The sequence below is a fragment of the Bubalus kerabau genome, chromosome 10 (assembly GCF_029407905.1).
Source record: "Bubalus kerabau isolate K-KA32 ecotype Philippines breed swamp buffalo chromosome 10, PCC_UOA_SB_1v2, whole genome shotgun sequence".
Lineage (NCBI taxonomy): Eukaryota > Metazoa > Chordata > Mammalia > Artiodactyla > Bovidae > Bubalus > Bubalus kerabau.
The window spans coordinates 62,909,189-62,927,225 of NC_073633.1; the positions used below are offsets into that span (position 1 = coordinate 62,909,189).

Here is an 18,037-nt window from a genome sequence, read left to right on the forward strand (position 1 = left end):
CCAGAAGGGAAAGAGACACGAGTACCCCAATGTTCATCGCAGCACTGTTTATAATAGCCAGGACATGGAAGCAACCTAGATGTCCATCAGCAGACGAATGGATAAGAAAGCTGTGGTACATATACACAATGGAGTATTACTCAGCCATTAAAAAGAATACATTTGAATCAGTTCTAATGAGGTGGATGAAACTGGAGCCTATTATACAGAGTGAAGTAAGCCAGAAAGAAAAACACCAATACAGTATACTAACGCATATATATGGAATTTAGAAAGATGGTAACAATAACCCTGTGTACGAGACAGCAAAAGAGACACTGATGTATAGAACAGTCTTATGGACTCTGTGGGAGAGGGAGAGGGTGGGAAGATTTGGGAGAATGGCATTGAAACATGTAAAATATCATGTATGAAATGAGTTGCCAGCCCAGGTTCGATGCACGATACTGGATGCTTGGGGCTGGTGCACTGGGACGACCCAGAGGGATGGAATGGGGAGGGAGGAGGGAGGAGGGTTCAGGATGGGGAACACATGTAAACCTGTGGCGGATTCATTTTGATATTTGGCAAATCTAATACAGTTATGTAAAGTTTAAAAATAAAATAAAATTTAAAAAAAAAAAAAAAAAAAAAAGAAAAAATACCTCAACATAAGGCTTACTGGGAAAAAGTAATAGATTTTTAGAGATCCTACTAGTATTACCATCTTTAAATGAAAACAGAGTTGACTCTGTTGGCTGTAACTACTTCTGAACCTCAACAGCAGCTTATGCAGTAAGAACCTCTGAAGGAGCTTAGACAGTTCAGGTAAGATAGTGTCACTAATAAGATGGCAATCCTTCCATGATATTCAGGATCCTGATTAAAATAAAACTGTCTGTATCTTCAACAGATCTTGACTCTGTATCTAGAAACAGTTTCCCTGGTAGCCTAGTCCATAAAGAATCTGCCTGCAGTGCAGGAGACCTGGGTTCAATGCCTGGGTCAGGAACATCCCCTGGAGAAGGATTCAGTATTCTTCAGTATTCTTGCCTGGAAAATCATATGGAGAGAGGAACTTAGCGGGCTACAGCCCCTGAGGTCACAAGAGTTAGACACAACTTAGCAACTAAACCACCATTAATATACGTTACTTTGACATGGCAAGCTTGTTCTATTGAATATATATCCAATGAGATACTTTTGAGGTTTAGGATCTGTCTTTCTCATTTTCTCTCTTTCTCAATCTCTTTTTTCCCCATTTCCTGAGTCCCTGAAAGCTTCCAAAATTCCTTAGAAACTATAGAGTATTAACTTGATAGGGGTATTCTCTTTTCCTTTTCACAGTCAAATTCATACCTTTCTAGTTATATAAAATAGTATACCCAAACATATTCAGATTTCTCCTTTCTTCTTGTTTTATTATCTGCAGCTTTCATAGGGATATCTATAGGCACTACCATTAAGTCTTTTAGATGGAGTGTGGTAAGAATGAAAACATTTCCCTGGGAGAGCCAGCCTTGTGGTCAGGAAAGCTGCACTGCCAGTCAGCCTGATCAAGGAGCCTAGAAGGTCCAGAGAACTGTGCTTCTTAACCAGGAATGTGTATCAGAATTGGCTGGAGAGTTTTTAAAAAGATACCTGCCCAAGCTCTGGGAGTGTGGGTTGGACACATTTATTTTGAAAAAGCACCACAGGTGATTGGTTGCATAGCCCTGACAAAGAGTGGCTTCTCTCAAGAGCACCCAAAGAACCCAGCCTTTGTACTGAGAGCAGACCTTCTCAGGACAGAAGGAAGAGACTGGACAATCAGAAAGAGCACCTCCTGGCCTGATGTCTGCCGTTGCTCAGTGCTGTAACTTCAGTTCTCTGTTCTTCAGGGATCCTTCGTCATAGCCCGTTGTCTCCATCGCTGAACTCTTCATACATTCTCTTTATTATTAAAGCTGTTCCTTTAAGAATTCTATGTACTTACATTTAGAGAAAGGAATTCACATGTCACTTATTCAGGTTTCACTTCAGCACACATTCTATTACAAAGCTAAACTATATAAATTATCAACTTTGCAAAGTTACCTTTTGTTTTGATTTTTGCTTCCTGAGAATCCTTATCTAACCAGGAACCAGAAAGTTAAAAGGTCAACATTTTTTTTTATTGGGGTAAAATATGCTTATATGTGACTTTAAATTTACCATTTTAATTGTTTTGAGTGTAAAGTTCTATGACATTATAGTCACATAGTTGTAAGGCCAATGCTTAAATGTGGGATAAAAGTTTACAACCTTGAAAAACTCTTAAAAGGAGATGAAAGTAAAATTCTCAAGACAGAAAACAGGGAGCTTTGGAAGGTCTTCAGTGAATTTCATACTTTTCTTGTCCTCTGTAATCTTTCTGTTGTATCTTGGGTCCACATAAGCATTGTGTTAGGCTTTTGGGGTGAAAAGGTGTTATATTACTTTAAGAGCAAATGCTTTCTAGGTGTCAGGCAATTGGTAAATGCTCAAGGTACAAAGTAAAACAATAGCAGCAAATCATCTTTGTCCTCCAGTAATTTCTAGTCAATCAGGGAAGTAAAAGTAAATCATTTATAAGGGGTATAAAGAGGCATTTACAGGGTTCTGTAGCAGTCCAACGGAGAGACATATAATTGGACGAGTTTCTGGGAAAGCTTTCTGGGGGGTAATGCTTGAACCAAGTTTAAAGGATGACTGAATATAACTCAGCAAAGAAGTGAGACAGTGAGACATGGAAGTAAGGAATGACTACTGTGTGTTTCGTATTCAGTATCGGGTTTCCTCTGTCTGTTGCAGCCATATCAGTTTATTGTTTCATTTTATAGCTGGTGTCAAATCTGAAGGAAGAAAATACTTTGCTGAAGCAGGAAAAAGAGGCCCTCAATCACCGTATCGTGGAGCAGGCTAAGGAGATGACAGGTAAGGCTCATGTGGGCCCAGCCTACTGCACTCCAAACAACCTGAGACCAAGGGTTATAAGTTACAACTTTGCGTATTTAGGCTGGCATCAATAAGGTTTCAGAGTTCCAGAGGCAGGCACTCTAAATATTTGGTTGAATTAGTTGGTGAATTTGTAAATCGTATCTCCCTATGTACAAATATGAATTCATGCTTAGTCAATATCATATATAACTTAAAAAAATAATTGTATGTATGATTTATAGCTTATAGGAGTCCTCTTGATTTAAGACAAATTCTTGAGCTAATATGTATATTATAGGAGTATATGTATCTGTGTATATTATTGATTTTGCTAAATGAATGAATACTAATTTCCTAAGATCACCTACTTTTTGCCATCTTAAAAAAAAAAAGACACTAACTAGAGGTAGACATTTATTTGCTGTTGGTAAGATAAGTTAAAATGATTATAATTTACAAGAAATCCACATATACTTAAACATGAGATAAGATGTATATGAAACTACAGCAATTGGTGGTAGAAATAAAAAGGAAGAGGTAGGTTAGAGTGAAAATATATGAAAAGAATTAACAGATTATTATCATTTTTGATATGGTATTCAAAAGAGGAGCAAAAATTTTCTGAAGTGTTGCAATGAGTTATCAAAACAATAATATGTTATTAGTAATGAGGAAATTGAGGAAAACAAGTCTCTGTTTATGAGGCAAATCAATTAAAATTTGGATGTTAGCCAGGGTCTCCAGATAGAGGTGATCTGAAAGTGAATTGAGATTAAAGAGAGAACCCTCAGGGGTTTTCCCCACACCATACCCTTCTTCCCAATTAAAGGGAATACTGTATAGAAAAGATAAGAAAGTCTGGAATTTATAGGATAATCATAAAAAAGAGATAAGGTGAAGAAAAAGAGTCATAAAAGAAAGTTAAGACGGAAGGAGAAAACAGTTATTGAAGACGTGGAAAGAAGGTTGCTAGGATGCAGAATATAGTGGAAAAATCCAGAATGATGAGAACTCTTCTAGGAAAATAGGAAATGTTATTTGATACTAAAGAGAACAAAACAAATAGCCGTGGATTTGCCTAGGGAAAATTTGTTGGTAGCCTTGGGCAGCTTCCACAAACTTGTGAGAATAAAAGGCAATTTATAGAATGTTATATAGAGAAAAAATCCTTTCATTCATTTATTTGCAAATTATTAAATCTCCAGGATAGGGGAACACTGTGGAGGCAGTCATGACAGGACACTTGGAAGTCCTTGGCCTCGTGGGGCTGACAGATAAAGAGATGGTGAGCAACGAAGCAGGCAGGACAGATTAAGATATGGGCACAAAATATGAGGTAGGAAGCCCAGTATTTATAAATGTGGCTGGCTCAGCTCATTGAGAGAAAGCACATGGCTGAGATTTAAGGCTTTTTTATTGGTACTTTGATCTGCAATCAAGGGCTAGTCTCCACTCTCCAAATGATGTCCTATCTACATGCCAGCCACTAGCAATAGAGAGGGTAGAGTGAGGTGAGTAAATGGAAAAGTCAAGTCCCCAGCAGCACATAGGAATGGTGACAACAGAGGACCAAGGCAATTTACGTGAATAGAATGGAAGGAGTAACAGGACAAGGGCATTTGCAGTATTGAGAAATTGTAAGACAGAAGCCAGGGACTGAGAGATGAGTAGAGAGACTCTGGAGAGCAGGACAGCTAGGTCTTCTGAGAAGTCACTGTTCCCCTAGGGGCCTGAGGAATGTCTCTAACTTTTTCAACAAAAGAATTTTATAAGTAGCCTGAAACAGAATACTAATGGAATAAAAAGTATGTACTTCTAGTTACTAAACGCTGACTAGTGGAAATTATCAAGGATGTGCTGTAACCAATGAATAAACTAGTTCTGTTCATGGAAGAATACAATAGATGATTGTTGTTTTTAATAAATTATTTTATTCTTTGGCCATGATATTTTCTCTTTCCCTGCCTCCACTAAGATACTCTTCATAGATCATAGTGCTGCTAAAAGTAGAACCCCTCCCAAAGACTGTAAGCCAGTGCCCATGTATTTATTCTTGCATTTTGTGAAGCCGTCTTTGGTATGTTTTTATCTCTCTCTTCTCTCAGAGACTATGGAGAAGAAGTTAGTAGAAGAAACAAAACAACTGGAACTCGATCTTAACGATGAAAGGCTGAGATATCAGAACCTTCTGAATGAGTTTAGTCGCTTGGAAGAACGCTATGATGACCTCAAGGAAGAGATGACTTTGATGGTGGTGAGTCAAATACTTTTGCCCATTTTTATAAAAAAATTTAAACGTGTGCAAAACTAAATAGAATAGTAGCATAAGCCCCCATGTACTCATCACTCAATTCCAAAACAGTCATCACATTTCTATCTCCCATTCTAACCTATATCATGCTCCATTCAATGGATTGGATTGTCTTAAAGCAAATCCCAGGAATCACATCACTGTATTCATAAATAGTTTTATAAATTCAAACACTTTGAAGACTAGACTATAAGTCAGCATTGCTGGACTTCGTTTATGTACTGAATGACTTAATGTAAAATTTGCTTATAAAGCAAATATTTATAAGGTCAAGTATTTTCTCAGTAGTTTTTGTAATTTCAAAGGCATATTCCTAAACAAAGAAGATTCATCTGCTATTTGTAATAAATTGTCTTACCTATTTCATGGACTCTTCTGCATCTGGCCAAGTACTTTTTGTACTTTTGATAGTGCTGCACACCATCCCTGGTCTACTTATTCTGATATCAGGAAACAGAGTTCCCTGACAATCTTGTTCCTGCAACTGTCAGCCTTAAATGTAACCTAATGGCACAAATGGCCAGAAATGCCCTGAAATATTTGCTGTAAAGCACAAGATAATTTGGATGGGTGTGGTCAAGATGGCAGAAGAGGAGGACCCTGTGCTCAACTCTTCCCACAGGCATACCAAAATTATAACTTCACAGAGCAATTGTGTATAAGAATGACCTGAAGACTAGCAGTGTTAAAGTGCTGTTAAACTGCTGCACTCAATATGCCAGCAAATTTGGAAAACTCAGCAGTGGCCACAGAACTGGAAAAGGTCAGTTTTCTGTCCAATCCCAAAGAAAGGCAATGCCAAAGAATGTTCAAACTACCAGACAATTGCACTCATCTCACATGCTAGCAAAGTAATGCTCAAAATTCTCCAAGCTAGACTTCAACAGCACCTGAACCAAGAACTTCCAGATGTTCAAGCTGGATTTAGAAAAGACAGGGAAACCAGAGATCAAGTTGCCAACATCTGCTGGATCATAGAAAAAGCAAGAGAATTCCAGAAAAGCATCTACTTCTGCTTCATTGACTACACTAAAAACTTTGTGTGTATCACAACCAACTGTGGAAATTGTTCAAGAGAGAGGAATACCAGACCACCTGACCTGCCTCCTGAGAAATCTGTATGCCAGTCAAGAAGCAACAGTTAGAACTGGACATGGAACAACAGACTGGTATTGGGAAAGGAGTATGTCAAGGCTGTATTGTCACCCCACTTATTTAACTTCTATGTAGAGTAAATCATGTGAAATGCTGGGCTGGGTGAAGCACAAGCTAGAATCAAGATTGCCAGGAGAAATATCAATAAGCTCAGACATAGATGACACCACCTTTATGTCAGAAAGTGAAGAACTAAAGAGCCTCTTGATGAAAGTGAAAGAGAACAGTGAAAAAGTGGCTTAAAACTCAGATTCAAAAAACTGAGATCATGACATCTGGTCCCATCACTTCATAGCAAATAGATGGGGAAACGATGGAACCAGTGACAGACTTTACTTTCTTGGGCCCCAAAATCACTGCAGATGGTGACTGCAGCCATGAAATTAAAAAATGCTTGCTCCTTGGAAGAAAAGTTATGACAAACCTAGACAGCATATTAAAAAGCAGAAACAGTACTTTGTCCACAAAGGTCTGTCTAGTCAAAGCTATGGTTTTTCCAGTAGTCATGTATGGATGTACGAGTTGGACCATAAAGAAAGCTGAGCACCAAAGAATTGATGCTTTTGAGCTGTGGTGTTGGAGAAGACTCTTGAGAGTCCCTTGGACTGCAAGGAGATCAAACCAGTCAATCCTAAAGGAAATCAGTCCTGAATATTTATTGGAAGGACTGATGCTGAAGCTCCAATACTTTGGCTACCTGATGTGAAGAACTGACTCATTAGAAAAGACCCTGATGCTGGGAAAGATTGAGGTAGGAGAAGGAGATGACAAAGGATGAGATGGTTGGATGGTATCACCAATTCAATGGACATGAGTTTGAGCAAGCTCTAGGAGTTGGTGATGGACAGGAAAGCCTGGTGTGCTGCAGTTCATGAGGTTGCAAAGAGTTGGACACGACTGAGTGACTGAACTGAACTGAAGACTAGCAGAAATTATTTCATGCAACTAAAGATATAAAAAACAAATCTCAACAAAATGGGTAGAAGATTAAAGGATACACAGAACAAAAAGATGTAAAATATGATGACAAAAACACTAATAGTGGAAGAGGAACTAAGAATGCATGGTTGTTATAATGTTTTGAACTTGAGATCATATTTAAATAATTATATATGTGTGTGTATGTATGTATATGTATATGATTGAACCTCCTTTATTGTTGCTTATATGATCCTTGTCATAACCACAAACATATTATAGATATACACATATATAAAAAGAGAGTAATCCAAATATAATAGTAAAGATAGTCATCAAATCACAGGGGAAGAAAGAAAGGAACAAAAAGGAGCTACAGCAACCAGAAAACAACTAACAAAATGGCAATACGTACATACCTATCAATAATTACTTTCAATGTATTAGACTAAGTGCTCTAATCTAAGACATAGAGTGGCAGAATGGATAATGAAAACAAGACATAAAGACACACATACACACACACCTGTGAGAGAGTCACTTCAGTTATAAAGACACACATAGACTAAAAGGGAGAGAATGGAAAAAAGATATTCCATAGAAATGAAAAGACAGCTGGGATGTCAAGAGTCAGACAAAATAGACTTTAAGACAAAGACAGTAACAAGAGACAAAAAAGGACATTACATAATAACAAAAGGATCAGTCCAACAAGAGGATATAATAGTGGTAAGTATATGTCACCCATCGTAGGTGCATCTGAATGCATACAGAAAATATTAACAAACGTAAAGAGAGAGATTGACAGTAACGCAATAATAGTAAGGGACTTTAATAATAGTAAGGGACTTTAATACCCCACTTACATCAAAGGACAGATCATCCAGAAGATTGAAATCATATCAGTCATCTTTTTCCACCACGATGGTATGAGAATAGAAATCAACTACAAGAAAAAACCTGAAAAAACAAATACATGGAGCTAAGCATACTGTATTAAACAACCAATGGGTCACTGAAGAAACCAAAGAGGAAATTTTGAAAATACCTGGAGATAAATGAAAGTGGAAACACAATGATTATCATCTGTGGAATGCAGCAAAAACAGTTCAAGAAGGGAATTTTAATGGCAAATAAATAAGCAGTCTAGCCTTATACCTAAAGGAAGTATTGTCAAAAAAGAAGAACAAACAAAATTCAACATTAGTAGGAGAAAAAAAAGATTGGAATGGAAATGAAATAGACACCAAGAATCAGTTAAAAAGATGCACAAAGCTAAAGAGCTGGTCCTGTGAGAAGATAAACAAAATTGATAAACTATTAGCCATAATCATCAAGACAAAAAGAGAGAGCCCAGATTAATAAAATCGGAAGTGAAAGAGTAGTTATACCACAGAAATACACAGGATCATAAGAGGCTACTAGACAATTACATGCCAATAAAATGAGCAATCTAGAAGAAATAAACAAATTCCTAGAAACATACAATCTCCCAATACTGAATCAGGAAGAAACAGAAAATATGAACAGGTCAAATATCAATAATGGAATTGAATCAGCAGTCCATACACTTCCAACAAAAGTCCAGGGCCAGATGGCTTTGCAGGTGAATTCTGTCAAACATTTTAATAAAAGTTAACACCTATGCTTCTCAATGTATTCCAGAAAGCTTCCAAACTCATTCTGTGAGGCATCACACTGATACCAAAATCAGACAAAGAAATCACACACACACACACACAGAGAAAATCGTAGGCCTATGCTTCTCAATCTATTCTCGAAAGCTTCCAAACTCATTCTGTGTGGCATCACACTAATACCAAAATCAGACAAAGAAATCACAGACACACACACACACACACACACACACACACAAAGAAAATTGCAGGCCAAAATTACTAATAAACATAGAACAATCCAAGTGGTCTGGCTTGAGACACCAACTACTCCTGAGGGCTTGTTTCCCTGTGGTCTCACAGATGGGTCTGCTTTGTCTAAGCCTGGATGTTGGAAGGAACGAGGCAAAAAGCTCTTTGTGGCTTCTGGCTCTTTTGCTGCACCTTGGAAGGAGTAAAGGAAATTGGACAGATCACAAAGCTTTCAGAGGCGTTTTTGAAGCTCTCAGCATTTGTAACCCTAGAAGATCCAGGCCACTGAACCTCTCCACCTCTTCTGCTGGGGGCACCCTCAGAGCGAGGGGCCCAAACCCCACCTTTTTATTTCCTCTTCCTTCAAGTCATTCTTTAACCACTTCTCCAGAAAGGAAGGGACTGCAAATACCTAACTTTTCTATTCCCCACAGGCTTGCTGAATACTAGTTCATTAGTTACCACATGTCATGACACTATCACCTGGGGTCCCTGAATTAATAACCCAAGGATCTTCCCAGAGCAGCTTCCTGTTCTGCACAGTCATCCTTGCCACTGCTGACTCCAGAGCTTCAGTTCCATGCATAAAACTGACAGAAGCTGTAATTGCCTGTGTGAAAACCCCCTCCCGTGACCTATTAATATGGTGCAGTAAAATGATTATGCTGTCATTGAATATATCCTGTGGACTTTTGGAGTGATTTTGTTTGATTATAATATGGAAGTCATCATACTTATGCTTCACCTCGTGTGACTAGCCACTCACAACTTTAAGAGGGGATCTGCCGATAATCAGAGATGCTTTTTATCTGAGTGTTTGGTTTTGCAACTGTCCTTGTCACACCCTCCTGGTGCCTCTTTCTGCTCAGGAGGTGACCCTTGTAAGAGTTTGTTAAGACAACATGGAATAGATTGGGCATGAGAGCATTAGGTCATGAAGATTAGAACCAAGTTAAAGTGGATGCTGTCTTAACTATGCCAAGTTCAATTATTTAATTATGTTGTGTTAACTGTAGCTGCTTATTTGTGTTGCAGAATGTGCCTAAACCTGGACACAAGAGAACAGACTCTACCCACAGCAGCAATGAGTCTGAATACACCTTTAGCTCTGAAATTGCAGAAACTGAAGATATTCCATCAAGGACAGAGGTATATTTTAGACACCTATCAATAAAAGTAAGATGTGCCCATCCTGTTATTAACAGAGAACATTTCCATTGCAGGGAGGACCCCATTTGTTCATAAATGCAACATTTGTTTTATATTCTTTATAAATGACTTGAAGGTGCTTAATTAGCTGTGTATATACCTACCTATTACATATTTTTGTCAATCAATATTTCAGTTTTTAATGTGATTTTGAGAACCAGATTTTCCCTTTTGTAATTCCCTTTTATACCTTAACATGTTCTGTATGTAAAAAATATAGCCCATCATGAATTTATTTTAGACTGAGGTCATTTTTTGAAAAGTAAGCTTTTATCTTAGAATATTATAATATAAACACCAATGCCCTAGAGTTTAGCAGAATTGCTGCCTGTTTGGTGACAGTTTGTATGCATGGAAAACAGCTTATGAATCTGTCTTAGTGTTTTGTGTTACATGGTTTGAAATCAAAATGACATATTACTGTAACTCCAAGAGTACAGTGACTTTAAGTTAGATTGTTCCCAAACCAATTCTCATATCTTCTTCAAATATGATATTAGTTTCTGTAATGGGTGATTCAGGCACATTATTTTCTATTTTTATCTCATATTCTGAGAAAATGGCCAAGTCAGAAATAGACTGCTTCTGGCAGAAGAGCTGAAAAAAATTGAATGCTTCTTCCCTTTCTTAGTTCTACTTGGGAATGAAAAGTTTCTCCATCTCATTCTGCTCATTTTAAAGAAAGTGTCACATTGTTGGAATGTCATATAGTTGGACTCATACATTCAAGGGGGCCAAGTAACTGGTCCAAGGTCACAGCTTGTAAGTGGCAGAGCCAGTATTCTAATTGAGGCTTGTCTGTTCAGAGCTCCACACTTCACCTCCTCCCACTCAGGGGTTCTACACTGGAGTTCTCCAGTCCCCTTTCTACCTACAGATAAACAGGTAACATTAAGTCTGGGAACATTGATACAGCAATATGGCCAGTATGTAATAGCAGAGGTTGTTCAAGTTATCTGTTGTGCAACAAACCATCTCTGACTTTAGTGGTTTCAAACTACAGCAATTTATTATTGCTCACAGTTCTTTGGGTTTTGACTGGGTGGTACTTCTGTCCCTTATGGTGTGGGTTGGAGTATCTCCCTGCATTCAGCTGAGGTGAGAAGGTCTCCTCCTTGGGTTTCTCCATGTTGCTTCTCTCTTCAATAATACAGTGAGTGGGTTCTAGGAGTGCAAGGGCAAAAGATGTCAGGCTGTTAGAGCCAGGCCCAGAACTGGCATGGTAGCAGTTCTGCCACATTTTATGGTCAAAGCAAAGTATGAGGCCAGCCCAGATTCAAGGAGGGGAATGGACTCCATCTCTTAATGGGAATAAAGTTATTTTTGTTGGGTGATCGTTGGTAGCCATCTTTGGAGATTACCCCAGAGTTAGACTTTGAAGATTTCAAAATTACAGCTTCTGAGCCTTTAGTGGATATAAAGGTGTTTTCTCCAAATTCTTACAGATTTGAAGGGAGAGGTAACCTTTTTCATTTCTCATTCTCACTTGTTTTATGTCAAATGACTGAACTGAACTGAACAGTGGGATTTGGTACAGTTTTCATCTTTTTTGAAAAATGAAGAATGAATTGTGCTTCAGGAATCACCAACAGATCTTGGGGTGTTGATACTGTCTGTCACATGGTGGTCAAGTATGACCACCAGCAGTAGGTCATACACAGGAAGTGTCCTCTCAGAAACGAGGAAGGGTATTGACTGAACTAGTCATGCTTGTTGCTTGTGACTGAGTGCGTGCATCTGAGACGTGGCTGGCTTTGGTTAGTGCTGTCTTCATCATGGGGCAGACTACAGTCACTCTCCTCCTTAGGACTGAGTCCATAACCTTAGCCTCAGTCTCTCTGCATTTCAGTTTCCTCCTCTATAAAGTGGCACTGCTATTATTATCTTACTTTATAGTGATGTTTTGAAGATTAAGTGAGTTAATTTTTACACACTTGCAACAGTGTTAGATACATAATAAGTGTTCAATAAATAAAGGTTTTTGCTCCAATAAACAGGCTTTAAACCCAGTCTAATAAACAGACGGGGTGTGGCCAGGATCAGAAAGATGGGAACCTGTACAACTGATAATAGGAAAAGAGAGATTGATCATCAAAGAGAAGTTGGGCAGGAGACATGGCAATCTAAGTCTATGGCTGTCACTTTGCTCTTCAAGTTACTTACAACCTTCAGCTTTGCATTTCTTCCTGCTACTTCCTCTATAATGGCCAGGTTTACAAATCACCTCTTACAAACTAAAGGAAAACTTTCAACTCCTATATGTAGTATTCCCAAGTAATTCCTTTAGAATCCAGGGGCCAGGGCAATAATGGGATCACTCTTGCTTATGAATTGATTTTTAAATTAAAATAGATTGTTTTGAAACACAGAATTCTGACCTCAGTCATGTATTAATAGCAAAATTTGATGTAAAAATAAAGGGTTAATGTCTCTTTAGTCACAAAGCACAGACGTGTGATTTGCTGTTCACAAGTTACAGTGGCACCTCCACTGCTGTCTGTGGAGAGCTCACCTGCCAGCTCTGTTGCCTTACAGCCCTCCCACACTTCCAGCATCTTTGTGGTCTGGGATTACAAAGACCACATAACACTTTTGGGAACCATTGCTTTCCCTGCTGTGTCATGCACCTTTCTTAGTAACCATTGACTAATTATCTCAGTTCTGCTTCTGCTCTCAAGCTTCCTCACGCTTGTCAAATCCAGGGAAAGCATCACTGTAACTTTCTCAGCTACTGTTAGCAATAATTCCCAGATGACTGCCAGGCTTGTCATGGTAATTTTGTGAAGAAATTCTGTTATTTTCCTGATTTTCCTCTAACGAGAGACTGTTGTTATTTTTTAGATTAGTTTTTAAAGCTTCACTTTCTCGGAAAAGCCCTAGATGACGAAGTCCTTACAAAGGAAAGAAAGCAAAAACAAAACCCTAGACACTTTCCTGAGCTAGATGGTCCAGTCATCCTCCTTGCTCATGTGGTATGGGGAGGACAATATCTCTTTGATTATACATGTCATTAGAGATAAGAATGGGCACCATTTGGAGCACTCTTAGTTACTAATCACTATGTCTCAAAGCTAGTGGAGGTGATGGAATTCCAGTTGAGCTATTCCAAATCCTGAAAGATGATGCTGTGAAAGTGCTGTACTCAATATGCCAGCAAATTTGGAAAACTCAGCAGTGGCCACAGGACTGGAAAAGGTCAGTTTTCATTCCAATCCCAAAGAAAGGCAATGCCAAAGAATGCTCAAACTACCGCACAATTGCACTCATCTCACACGCTAGTAAAGTAATGCTCAAAATTCTCCAAGCCAGGCTTCAGCAATATGTGAACCATGAACTTCCTGATGTTCAAGCTGGTTTTAGAAAAGGCAGAGGAACCAGAGATCAAATTGCCAACATCCGCTGGATCATAGAAAAAGCAAGAGAGTTCCAGAAAAACATCTATTTCTGCTTTATTGACTATGCCAAAGCCTTTGACTGTGTGGATCACAATAAACTGTGGAAAATTCTGAAAGAGATGGGAATACCAGACCACCTGATCTGCCTCTTGAGAAACCTCTATGCAGGTCAGGAAGCAACAGTTAGAACTGGACATGGAACAACAGATGTCCAGTTCCAAATAGGAAACTGGTTCCAAATAGGAAAAGGAGTTCGTCAAGGCTGTATATTGTCACCCTGTTTATTTAACTTATATGCAGAGTACATCATGAGAAACGCTGGACTGGAAGAAACACAAGCTGGAAGCAAGATTGCCGGGAGAAATATCAATAACCTCAGATATGCAGATGACACCACCCTTATGGCAAAAAGTGAAGAGGAACTCAAAAGCCTCTTGATGAAAGTGAAAGTGGAGAGTGAAAAAGTTGGCTTAAAGCTCAACATTCAGAAAACGAAGATCATGGCATCCGGTCCCGTCACTTCATGGCAAATAGATGGGGAAACAGTGGAAACAGTGTCAGACTTTATTTTTCTGGGCTCCAAAATCACTACAGATGGTGACTGCAGCCATGAAATTAAAAGACGCTTACTCCTTGGAAGGAAAGTTATGACCAACCTAGATAGCATATTGAAAAGCAGAGACATTACTTTGCCAACAAAGGTCTGTCTAGTCAAGGCTATGGTTTTTCCAGTGGTCATGTATGGATGTGAGAGTTGGACTGTGAAGAAGGCTGAGCGCCGAAGAATTGATGCTTTTGAACTGTGGTGTTGGAGAAGACTCTTGAGAGTCCCTTGGACTGCAAGGAGATCCAAACAGTCCATTCTGAAGGAGATCAGCCCTGGGATTTCTTTGGAAGGAATGATGCTAAAGCTGAAACTCCAGTACTTTGGCCACCTCATGCGAAGAGTTGACTCATTGGAAAAGACTCTGATGCTGGGAGGGATTGGGGGCAGGAGGAGAAGGGGACGACAGAGGATGAGATGGCTGGATGGCATCACTGACTCGAAGGACGTGAGTCTGAGTGAACTCCGGGAGTTGGTGATGGACAGGGAGGCCTGGCGTGCTGCGATTCATGGGGTCGCAAAGAGTCGGACACGACTGAGCGACTGATCTGATCTGATCTGATGTCTCAAACAGTTTTGCACTTGTCAAGTGTTCCTATCCATAAAATTTTGTTCTTATCTATAGCAATTAGTTAATTTTTGTGTAATATTAGCTGGTATCTAAAGAGTTATCTCACCCTATTTTAATAAAAGGATTCCTTTTCAACAAAAATGACCATTCAAAGCTGAGAGGAATTATTCCCAAATGATGACATTTTAATTACAGTGAATGAAATATTATATTCACTCATAGGATGAAGGCTTCAGTTATAGTATGAAAAAAGGATTAAATAATTAAAATTTTCAGGGATATATACATCATTAATGGGCTTCCCCAGTGGTTCAGTAAAGAATCCTCCTGCAATGCAGGAGCCACAGGAGACACGGGTTCAATCCCTGGGTTGGAAAGATCCCCTGGAAGGGAGGGAATGGCAAGCCACTCCATCATTCTTGCCTGGAGAATCCCCACGGACAGAAGAGTCTGGTGGGCTACAGACCAGTGTCGCAAAGAGTGGGACATGACTGAAGCAACTTTGCACGTATACGTACATCATTAATAAGATGAACAAATGTTAAAATACATAAGATGGAATGTTTATATTATAAATAAGCTAAAATATCAGTATTTGTGGGGTGTATAGAAATAAGTATTTATGTGAATGAAATTCTGTAGTGATTTTATGTTAAGGAAATATGTTATCTCTATTCTACTAAGTCAGGACAGACAATATACCCAACCTTTTTCTTACTCTGAGCATGATAAAATGGACAGGAAGAAAAGTCCAGGTCTAACTAGCTTGTAGATAAATGACCCTGATAGCCTATAAGTGCTCCACTTCTTGGTTTAGTTGATTCTTCTTAGGTGTTTGTTTTTTTCTAGAACTAAAATGATGCTGAACTTGGCACTACTAGGAATTCACAAAAGATCAAAGATAGCTAATGAATATAAAAATTATTCAACCTCATTAAATGGCAAAGAAATATAAGTTAAAACAATAATGAAATACCACTATTGGTATTTCAAATGAGCCAATTTTTTTTTAATGATATAACAGTCATTGCTGCTCCAGGCAAGGTGGTGGTTACTGATGGAAGTATAAACAGGCCTAATAGACATTAAAGTATTAATGTTTAGATATTTATATACTAGGATGTTTACTTTAGTATATTTCAGTACAAAAATTAGAAATAACTTCAGTGCTCATCTGTAACATGATGATGAAGAAATGATGGTATACATTTCAATACAGCCATCAAAAATTATGCTTTCAAGTATCATATTATAAATTTGGGAAACAGTTATAATAAATGCCAAGTTTTTAAGACGCTACAGAATTATGATGAAATATTTTTCCTGTTCTTTAAATTTATAGAAAAAAGACTGGACAAAAATTATGAGTTTTCTCTGGATATGAGGTTATACTTACAGTTCTCATTCTTGTACTTTTCTTACTTCCTAAATTTTCTCTGAAAACTTATTTTGCTTTTATATCAAGAAAAAACATTTTTTTAAAAAATTGACATTTGGAAATATAAGATTTGCTGATGAGTTAAGAGGGCTTCCCTTATGGCTCAGTTGGTAAAGAATCCACCTGCAATGTGGGAGATCTGGGTTCAGTCCCTGGGTTGGGAAAATCCCCAGGAGAAGGGAAAGGTTGATAATTATACTTATTAATTATTAATTATAACCATTAATTATATTTATTATAATTAATAATTATACTTTGATCATTTAATTAAATAAATAAATTGTTCTTACCATTCTTTTTCTCTCTGACGAAAAGAGACTCTTTATCCTCTGCATTGAGTCTAATGATACAATTCTTTCTCTTAACTCATTAAAAATTCAAACACAAAGTAAATGAGGTAAAACAATTATGACATTCTCAGAATTTCCATGATGGTTAATTACTTCTTTTTGCTTAGCTTGAATTAGTGTATCTTTGCCTGGTAGTTCTTACTGTGATTCTGTTTTGGAACCAGTTGACATACTTTTAAATGCTACTAGGTTATCTTTTAGTTTATTAGGGTTATATATGTTTTGGTTTTTTTGTTTTCTCTCTGTATGACCTCAATATATTTATACTAGCATTTCATCTTTTCAAAATCATTTTTCCTAATTATAAAAGTAGTACATGCTTATTGTACACAATTCAAATATAGAAATGTATGAAACTGAAAATGAAACTTTCCCACAGTACCTCACATTTTCTAAGATAACCATGATGGCCTTTTAGATTTTTGTATGCCATGGGCTTGGTATATTTAAAAGTCACGTGTTTTTTTTTTTGTTTTTTTTTTTAAGAAAAATTAGATCACAATATAGATACTATCCTGCAAGTTGTATATTTCACTTAATACTTTTATCTAGAACATATTTATCTACTTGTGTAGATCTACTTCATTCTTTTTAACAGCTGTAAATATCTCATAGTTTGATTATACCAGAATTTATTTAAGTAGGTCTCCTATTGACCAGTATTTGGAGTCTTTTCAGGTTTTGTGATTACAAAAATACTACAGTGAACATCTTTTATATTGATATTTTTGTGTACTTGTGTAAATATTTCTGTAGAATTAATTCTTAAACATAGATTGCTAGTTTAATGGATATACAGATTTAAATTTTAATGAATACAGCTCACTTTCTCTTCTAAAGGGCCTACTTATACTTCCACCAACATCATGTAAGACACTGTTAGTCTTTATCAATATGATGGAGGAAAGGTCAACAGGAGGATGGTACCTCACTGTTGTTTAATTTGCATTTCTCCATTTATTAGCTCGTTGGATGTGCTATTCATAGACTCTTTGGCCATTTATATTTCTCCTATAAGTTTGACTATTTTTCTATCGAGCTGCTCATCATTTTCTCATCAGGTTTTACATCTTATGAATCATCTTGACCATCTTATAATTTCTGGAGTTTAGGAGCCAAGTGAGAAGAAGGTGCCTCTGGACATGTCATTGTTCCTCAAGCTCCAGAAGCGGGTCACAGAGCTGGAGCAGGAGAAGCAGGTGATGCAGGATGAGCTGGACCGCAAGGAGGAGCAGGTGCTCCGCAGCAAGGCAAAGGTGAGCAGAGCTCTCCCACCCTGGGGCCATGGCAAACTGGGTTCTG

At 37.9% G+C, this 18,037-nt stretch overlaps 1 protein-coding gene across 6 annotated transcripts in view; it reads left to right on the top strand.

Moving 5' to 3' along the window:
* Positions 1-18,037, top strand: part of MYO5A (myosin VA) — a 206,323-nt gene that overhangs the window by 145,901 nt on the left and 42,385 nt on the right. For all 6 annotated transcript variants that reach the window (XM_055537938.1, XM_055537941.1, XM_055537940.1 and 3 more), the window contains 4 exons: positions 2,820-2,913; positions 5,022-5,170; positions 10,204-10,317; positions 17,848-17,991. In XM_055537938.1, the coding sequence (XP_055393913.1) occupies positions 2,820-2,913; positions 5,022-5,170; positions 10,204-10,317; positions 17,848-17,991 (501 nt within the window). The remainder of the gene's footprint in view (positions 1-2,819; positions 2,914-5,021; positions 5,171-10,203; positions 10,318-17,847; positions 17,992-18,037) is intronic.